A 9,422-nucleotide genomic window follows, 5' to 3' on the forward strand; every position below is an offset into this window, starting at 1 on the left:
TACACTTATCTAAAATATTTCTGCAGTTTCAGATTATTTAATCTGCTATTATGAAAATTATGATGTAGCAAAAAATACTGTTCCTTACAGAAATATATTGCGTGTTTTACATCAAGCTGTACGTTTCTCTACATAATAGTAAAGGAAAAACATTAGAATTAGGTTGACCGGTGTAATAATTGCAAATTAAACTATTATTTTTTTCCTCTCTTTAGGCACATCACTTTACCTTCAGGCTAAAATTCTATGCATCAAATTTCAGACAGATTTTTTTTAAAGCAGTGGAACATGTAAGCCCTTCAAACCAGGATTTCAAGTGGAAAATACAACCAATCTGTAATTACAGCTGCATCACAACACTAGTGGAATTCCACTAACTAGCATTGCATAAAGCCTCGCTTGCTCCTCCTACATGCACTAAATATAAATGTGCATGAGCAGCAAAAGCAATTTGCCTAATCTCTGAATCAGCTAAATAGCATTTGCACTAAAATTTTGTCTGTATACTAACTTATCTGGTTAAACTGTGGGTCAAACCTGATAAATAAGCAGAATCATAATTACATTTTCTCTTTAGATGTGCTATTTTGTTGCTTGCCTGAGAAGTTAATGATTCCACTTATACTGTTCAAGTCAATTTATTTCTTTTGGAAAGGATGGGGTTTTTTAACATAATTTCAGTTAAATGTTTCTGTAGGGTCCTACTTTTCTTGAATTACTAATGAATTTACTTCTCTGCAAATCCTGGAACACTAAGTTCATTTTTCTGAAGTGCATTGCATCACATGGGATTGTTGAGTCTTGGAAAACATTTTACTGGGGATAATGGTATTGCAATTAGCTGAATGCTGCTCATAAGGCTAATTGCTTATCAAGGTCTTTCTTTTTTCTGTCACTGAGGGCAGAAACAACACACTGAGTTTCTTTCTGCAATGTACCTGCAGTTTTACTGTATGTTAAGTTCACATTGCACCAAAGTGCCAGTCCAAATGCCCCTCTGTTTAATCCACAGTTTATATGCAAAATTGGTGGAATATTTTCTCCAAAACTAGAACGGTCCAAAACTCAGACATCATGCTAGTTCTGATTTTTTTAAATTTCCATGTTGTCATTTGCAGAATCGAAAGTGTTGAAAGAGATTCCAGTCTTAGCAAGCAGGTAGTGAAGCTGGTCTGTTCAACATCTTCCTGTCAGTTCTCCACTGCCAGTATACTTGCTTGCTTTCTCTATTCTTGGTTGAGAACACTGCCAAAAGGAAATGTGAGGAATCTGTCCAACAACTTGTCTCTTTCAAAATCCACATCCCATTTTTCAATTTTTTTTTTCTGTAATGGCTACTAGGACTCATAATAGTAAGGGATTGGGAAGAAATCCATTCCTTGTTTTGTTGCAAAAGAACAAGGAGGGTGCAGTAGATGTAGAAAGTCTGACCAGCTTTAGCAGAGGGAAACCACTTTGGGTGCAGTTTATTTTCCACAAATATGAGTGGAAGACTCGACACTACAGACTGATTGTAACTGTGGCAAGGCTTTTCCTACCAGTATTGTGCAAGATGGTTATTCTATTAAAAACATCCATATAGTTTACAAATGTCTTATTTTTAAGTTTAATCAAATTTTGTATTACATATAATCCATGTTGATAATGCAGTTTATAAGCACATGCAGGAGCATCTGCTTCTGTTTTTGTCTAGTTGGAGATTATCCCTTAATCATGCAAGGCCCAGGTGTGCACTTTCAGATTTGTTGACTCAGGGAAGCTGGAGATAACATTAAAGGCCAGTCACATTATACTGTAGTCACATTTAGGTTGTTGCTCCTCTGAAGAAGACTCTTGCTTGAACCACTCAGTGAAAAGAATGGCAAGAAGAAATGTCCTCATTACAGGTTGCTCCTCAGGAATTGGACTGGCATTAGCTGTAAAAATGGCAAAAGATGAACAGAAAAGATTTAAAGGTAACCATATATCTGTTATTTATCTTTTTATAAAGATTCTGTTCAAGACAGTGCTGTTTTTTCCTCTGTGATTTTACAGGCAGTTGTATTCAGCTTGGTGACTCATTTCTTGTTAGTTTTCCTCTTTCACTCTCAAGAAAATACAATACAGTGAAAAATACACTGTTTTCTGTAGGCAGTTTATGTTTCTGTAGCTGTATTGAAACTGAACAACTACTGGAAGCGAATAAGTTTACACACACACACTGGGAAAAGATGGGAACATAAAGCTGAATAGCTGCAGATCTCTGTAGTGTGCTACCTCAGATACACATTCACAGCTTTGCTTGGGGCTTCTAAAATCTGTTGAATGAAATGTATGTGCCCGTGCCCATGCCCATTTGAGGAACAAAGGAGGGAATTTAGATAAACAGATCCTAAATTTGCAGTTTTTTCTTTAAAACACATGTCATTATTCCAACTCTGTGCAGGCATAACTGGGTGAACAAAGGGACTGGGATTTGTCTTACTGCTGCAAAACAGGGTATTTGCTATGATTGAAAATGGATGGCAAGGTGAACACAGCAATGTCTGGTAATTCAGTTTCTCATACCTACTTTCACAATTTTTTACTACTAACTGACTGGATGCAGATTCAGAGCTTTCCGAGTAATTAGGCCACAATAATGTTAAAACTAATTTCTATTTTGAGAAGTAGCTTGCAAAAAGTAGACATTTTTTCAACCTAAGGAAGTATTTGTCTTCCACTTTTTTAATAAAATTATGGTTGGTCTACTAAACAGGTTGATGGTGATTTGAAACAAAAAAAGAAAGAGGTAGGTTTTGGGTACCTAAAAACAATTTAACCGTATAACTTGATATCCGTTACTTAAATTTTGGTGATAATATTATCTTTATACACTGCATTCTTCATTGTGCATAGTGGTTTAATTCTTCTTTTGAATTTCTTGAAGATTTCAGAAACAGTCTCTGGGAAATCAGTGACAATATATGTTGAAAATAGTCTTTTTACTTCTAGTTTTTATCTGGTTTCTATCACTGATATTTAAGATCTGGATGTAAAAGCAATATTCTTTAATACTTCTCAGTAAGACTGACAGAGTAAAGATTTTATTTCTGATAACTGTTGCTTCTTGTGTGTTGCAGTTTATGCCACAATGCGGAATCTGTCCAAGAAAGAGCCACTGGAGGAAGCTGCGGGTCACAGGCTGGGCAAAACCCTCGAAATTAAACAACTTGATGTCTGTGATGAACAGTCTATTAAAGCTTGTGTGAACAGTATCCCTGACAGAAGGATTGATGTCTTAGGCAAGTACAGGATGTGTGTGCTATGAACAGATACCAGATTTCTATATATCATCATCTCAAATAACCTGCAGAAGTTTCATTAGTGTAGTTTTTGAATTATCAAAGTAATAATAATTGCGTAGTATATTCTGTTCAAGATTTTAAGACTTCATGCAGACGTGAGTAGGTTAAATCTAACCCTGTTTTCATGAAGTAGGGAAGCTTATTTTCCTTGTTTATAAAGGAGAAACTTGATCACAGGGAAGTCTTGGATGAGATGATACAGTTTTTAGTAAATGTGAGAACTTTTGCCTAAACCAGCACCTTCATGAGCAAGACTTTCTACTCTATTGATGAAGCAACAACTCTTTGTACTAAGAAAGCAACAGCATTTGGGAATTAGCAAGTAAAAGAACAAATGCAAAGAAAGTAAGGATATTTTCACTTTGTATGGAGAATTTAAATTGTATTTTACAAATAATTCAACAAGAAGTGTTTTCATACTGTTTTGCTAAAAATAAATATTAATATCTTAGTAAGATGGAAATTGCTTACACCATCAGCTATTAGATCTTCTCTAATAGAAAATTATGGATCTACATTTATTTTGATTAATTATTAAAGCAGTGCTTAACAAGCTGTTTCTGCAAAATGTATTATACTCTAATTTGACATACTAGTTGTAATGCAGAATGCCAGTCCTATCATCATTCTCCACTTACAAATATCCAGGAGACAAATAAAAATCAATGGAAGTGTGTGTTTTGTTCGGTTAGTTTGTTTTGTTGGGGATTTATTTCCTCTTGAAGATATGAATGTTAAGAAAACAAAAAGCAGACCACAATATGGCCCAGTCTATCATGTTTTGAAGACTTCTGTTCATTCTTATGGGTATTGACTGTAACTTTTAATTCTTAATACTGAATTATAAAAAAATACAGGTAATTCTTGTCTCATTTTCCTGTAATACTTTAGTAATTTTTTTTAAAAAGGACTAATCAGAAATAAATTAGTTAAAATGCAAAGTATCTGATAATTTAAATTGGATTAAAAGCATAGTTAAAAATAGAGAAATCCGGAAATGTCAAGTGTACTTGCAAAGCTTTAGTGACAATAACATCTTTTAATCCTTTCTTAAAGGATTATTTAAGGATCATTTAACCCTTAATCCTCATTTTACTTTCAATTGCTTTCCAGTAATGATTACAAGTTTATGTTTATGGAGGTTGTTGTTCAGTGTTGTCTCCCATTTTGCCCAGTGAGCAATGCTGGAATGGGGCTCATTGGACCTATTGAATGTCAGACCATAGATGAAATGAAAACTGTGATGGATACCAACTTCTTCGGACTGGTTCGACTCCTGAAGGAGATTTTGCCTGACATGAAGAGGAGAAAGAGTGGGCATATAGTTATAATAAGCAGTGTTATGGGAATACAAGGTAAAGTTTGTTGGTTTGTTTGTTTGACCTAAGAGTTCAGTACTCAAAATTTAAAGCTTTCCTCTTTTTATCTAAAAGAAAAAAAAGTAGGAGCTGACATATCTTAACTGTTGCGTTTCTTAATGTGAAGTTCCAACCATAAAAAGCACCTGATGGGTTTTATGCACCTAAGGGGGATGTTACTACACAGCTACTCTCAAGACATTTTAGCAACAAAATCTGCAGAGTGAATCTTTTTTTGAGTTTTAACTTAAACTCCAATTTTTTTAAAATGTTATTGTTTTATTTTTATTATCTGGAGAATAGGGCTTGGCATCACTTTTATCTTTCTTACTGGAAGAAATTATGGGAACAGACAAACATGCTTATTAAACTCTGCAAAATAATCATAATAGAATAAAATCCAATCCTGAACAACTGTACCACCTTTTTGTAAAGTTTCTCATCTCATAAAACTCGGAGAGTAAAATTTCACTGACAGATAATGGTACTCCCACTCTCGTGTCCCATCCTGTCTAACTGTATTTGTTTCAATTATTACAATTTACCTGGATTATTCTGGTGAGCACGGGCCCTACAGCAATCTGCACAAGTTGTAATATTTACCCTCCACCTAAATGGATTGATGTAGTGCTTTTTCTAACTCACTCAGATGCAAGTTGGGTCTCTTGCACGATTGGATCTCCTGCATTACACTCAGGTCCTGTGTTCGTCTATTTAAGTCTTGCTGATAAATAATGCAGATGGTATTATGTGTACAGACACTTCCACATCTTAGACTACAAAATAATATCATCCAAACAGCATCGCCTAGGAGGAGGAAAGGTATTAGTCAAACATCCTTTCCTAGACTAAGCAATTTTGAAAACTTAGGCAAAAATCAGTGTTTAAATTTAGCATGCATGAGGATTTTTCTAATGTTTTCTCAGCAAGACTGTAGAAATGAGTTTTTAAAATTAAACTATTAGTATGTTGAACGCAATCACATTCTAAGAGATGTTTTGTTTGTACATCAGGTATTTTATTTAATGATGTTTATGCTGCATCTAAGTTTGCTGTGGAAGGATTCTGTGAAAGTTTAGCTATTCAAGCACTCAAGTTCAAACTGCAGTAAGTATTGATCTACTGGTATAAATTGTATTTTAGATAGTTTTAAATATTTCAGACCTAGTAAACAGATTTTTAAAGCTTGCTGCTAAAGAGATTGAGAACCCCTTGAAAACCGTATGTCACAAAAGGCATAGAAATGTTCACACTCTTCACACTACATAAGCAAATAAAACGATCTAGATGTTAAAATAAACATGTTCTCTTGAATAGTTAAAGGCTGTTTAGCTGTGGATAAAATACAGCCTTCTTAGGCAATTCACAGATGAAAAACTTCAAGGGCTCACCACAGAGTGAGCAAGTGCAAATCCATCAGAATAGAACACAGGGAGAGATACCCGTAATGACAGGAGATGGGAGCAAAGTGAGAACAGTGTGCTGTACTATTTCTAATGTTTTAGACAGTATTTAAGAGACTGGTCCTGTTCATCATCTGTGGATTTTGGAGTTTGATTTGTCACATGTATATACACACTCATGTAATTCTGCTACTGTTCTTCATGTGAAGTCCAACAATTGGTAAATATCCACTGCATCTGTGTGTGCCCAAGCATTTAGCCCCTGTGCTGTGGGAGACACCAGCTGTTGTGGGATTTCAGAGACAAAACTGTGATTCTACATACTGCTCTGCAAAGTTTGGAGGGATTTAAAATAAGTGTATTGTAATGATACACAGGATATACTAGAATTCATAATTAGATTTCAAGAGTATAAGACACAGCAAAAAGGAGGTTAAAAAAGGAAGTATAATAGGAAAAGGTAAAGGTCTGATGGAAAGAGTGATGCAAGAGAAAAAGCTTTAGTTCCAGCAGTAGCTGGAATTCTGCTGTGAAGGTCAATAGCTTGATTTAGTTCTAAAGAAGGGCCTTTAGAACATCCCCAAAGAACTCAAGTCTAGAAAGCGGTCCTATTCCAAAGAGTGTTTTGACAAACACGGTGGCTGAGAGTTATTACTGCCTGAGAAAAGAACTGGGAAAAAAACCCAACCAGTATCTGTATTTCAGTGATTTGCTCTATGCTACTGAACAAAAAACCACAGCAAAAGTCTCTATATTGTAGTTTATTATTATACAGTGGAGGAATCTTGAATTATCTAACTCTGACAGCCTGACAAAGAAAATCCATGTTTGGGCAATTCCCCCATCTCTTTCAGCTGCTTCTAGTTTTATCAAGGGAAACAAAGAAATTGAGGCAGAATTTTGTCCAGAAAGCAACGAATTGTTATCATCCATTAATTATTTTTCTTAATATCTGCTAAGTTCTTGTGGATAAATCATCCTTAGATTTCGCAGCTGCGAGACAGCAGGTAACAACTCCACTCACTTATGCCATGAATTAAGTTACAGCACTTCTCTGAAATTTAAACTATGCAGATTTCTACTACTTCATGGGGATGGGTAGGAGGAGCATGAGAACACTAATGCAGCATGGGTTGCCTTTACAGAATGTACTGTTTAATATTGTTTGCTAAGAGTGCAACTCTTCAATATTTCTTTTTTGGGAAGGATTGAGGGGTTTATTTTCCATGGGGGATAGTCAAAAACCAGTATATCTTTGCTTTTTTTGAACAGGTTAAGTTTGATTGAACCAGGCCCAGTGGTTACAGAGTTTGAAAGAAAAGTGTTTGAAGATGGAATGAAAATGGATCTTTCAGCTGCAGATGCAGAAACAGCTGAGATGTTTACTAATATTTACCTTAAAAATTACAAGCAGATTTTCCAGAGCCTGGGACAAAGTGCTGAAGATGTTGCAGAGGTAACTCATAAACAACTCTCCATCTTCTTTTTCTTAATTTTTTTTTTCCTTTGTAATTTACAAATGCGGTTGTTTGTTGGTGGGTTTTTCTGGTAGAAGCATTAGATTTAATTAAATGTAATACACATGATTAAAAAGGGTTTTTAAAAACTCAAGAGAATATTAAGAGTTCTAAATAAAACCCTTTAGAATATTAAGAGAATGTTCATTTTGAAGTATTGAAGACAACTACGAGTTGTAATTTAAATACCACTGAGGTATTAGATGCCCTGTACATCATCTGTTGAAGGCTGAACACTCTGCAGTGTTACCGTAGGCATGCCCCAGGGCTCCCACCATTGGCAAAGCTGCTGCCCTGTCCATCTCCCTGGTGATCCCTCCACTGTGGGGAAGTTGACTCAGCCACCCCAAACCGCCAAGGCACAATAGAAGAAACGTGGACATGGTTTCTGGCACTTGGGGCTTCCTGCAGAAAGACAAGTTTAGGCAAGCTGGGGAAGGGGACAATCATTTCAGGTGTTTGCTGGTAAGGAATAGCTTCGGTGTCAACTGAAGGTTCCCAGATCTTGCTGCAAAATGCACTGTCCTGATCCTTTCCCAGTGAACTGTAAAAGAAAGGATCTACTATTGTGGGCATATTTTGGAAGACTATTCAGGATACTTAGGTATAAGATGCTATTCACTGTGGTATAGAGAAACAGAAATAGGACTAAGAATAAATAAGAAGTACTTCTTATGGCCATAAAATATTTTAAGAAAATTTTCTAATGAAATTCTAATAAAACTATATAAAGGGTTTTACGTAATTCTAGGACTTTCTTCTTTCACTTTTCCACTGCTAACTGAAAACTGGGGTTTTACTTTACTGTTTTGATAAAGGTCCTTTGAAAATTCTATTTCTCCTTCTCTACAGCATACAGTAAAGATAATTCTTTCAGAAAATCCACCTTTTCGCCATCAGACCAACACCTTGTATACTCCAATGACAACTCTGAAGTATGCAGATCCAAATGGAGATCTACCCATTGATATATTCTACAAAATGGTTTTTCAGCATGACAAAATCTTCAGTGCAAGTCTTAACTTTATCAAATTGCTGCGGTGGAGAAGTAGAAAGAGCTTTGACCTGGGGAAACCCTCACAATAAATATGAGATTATATAGCGCAAATTGGGATTACTTGTAGCTACCGATGACTCAGTATGTTGTTATTCAAATGGCTTTGCTCTGTAATTGTGAAAGGCATTCGAGATGTTTATTTGAGCTTAGCCAACATATTCAGCTGAATGTGTATATCTTCAGCATTACAGTTTGCAGAACCTTGCAATTAAAATCCTCTAACTACAGTTTTATTCTATTTAGTGTTTGCTTTTCACACCGATATGTTTTCGTGGGAATGTGGACGCTGACTGACACTTGTGTATTCAATATTAGCCAGATCCCTTCACTTAGTAGAGTATAATACATAGTGAGATGTGTACAGTACGTAAACTATTTAAATTCTTAATATAATAAAAATATTATATCTTTTTACTTATTAGAATAGGATAGAATCAGTAATCCTTCAATCACAGCTGCATTCTTGTTTTCAGAAGTCGAATCTATTTATCAGCAACAGAAGAGAAAGTCTCATCAATCTTAAAGTGTCACAAGTGGAATATTTATTATTCATATCTATTTATTATAATATTCTGAATGCTTCCTTTATGTGCAATGGTTACTAGTGTATTACACTTAGTGAACAATAAAATGTTTTTAAAAGCAACTTAAAATATCTTCTTACTGTCTTGGTACTATTATTTTGAAAACCAAAGTATTGTCAGTAATAAGTGATTCCAATTCACTAAATGCCTTCAGTGTCTGAAGCAGAGCCACAGTCT

General features: G+C 35.2%; 1 protein-coding gene across 1 annotated transcript; it reads left to right on the plus strand.

Moving 5' to 3' along the window:
* The first annotated feature begins 1,835 nt into the window (after positions 1-1,835).
* On the plus strand, positions 1,836-9,297 carry LOC116790890 (retinol dehydrogenase 8-like). The gene is made up of 6 exons (XM_032696390.1): positions 1,836-1,955; positions 3,102-3,263; positions 4,502-4,681; positions 5,698-5,791; positions 7,360-7,543; positions 8,457-9,297. Exons 1-6 carry the CDS (start codon positions 1,859-1,861, stop codon positions 8,688-8,690), a joined length of 951 nt encoding a protein of 316 aa, XP_032552281.1. The 5' UTR covers positions 1,836-1,858; the 3' UTR covers positions 8,691-9,297.
* The last annotated feature ends 125 nt before the right edge of the window (positions 9,298-9,422 follow it).

This window comes from Chiroxiphia lanceolata, chromosome 9 (assembly GCF_009829145.1).
Source record: "Chiroxiphia lanceolata isolate bChiLan1 chromosome 9, bChiLan1.pri, whole genome shotgun sequence".
In the NCBI taxonomy this organism is placed as follows: Eukaryota; Metazoa; Chordata; class Aves; order Passeriformes; family Pipridae; genus Chiroxiphia; species Chiroxiphia lanceolata.

Bases quoted from the DNA above. Each gene is read 5' to 3' on its own strand.
- LOC116790890 (XM_032696390.1), top strand. From the start codon at position 1,859: ATGGCAAGAAGAAATGTCCTCATTACAGGTTGCTCCTCAGGAATTGGA. The intron at 3,264-4,501 runs GCAAGTACAGGA...CATTTTGCCCAG, and splicing joins CAGAAGGATTGATGTCTTAG to TGAGCAATGCTGGAATGGGG. The intron at 4,682-5,697 runs GTAAAGTTTGTT...TTTGTACATCAG, and splicing joins CAGTGTTATGGGAATACAAG to GTATTTTATTTAATGATGTT.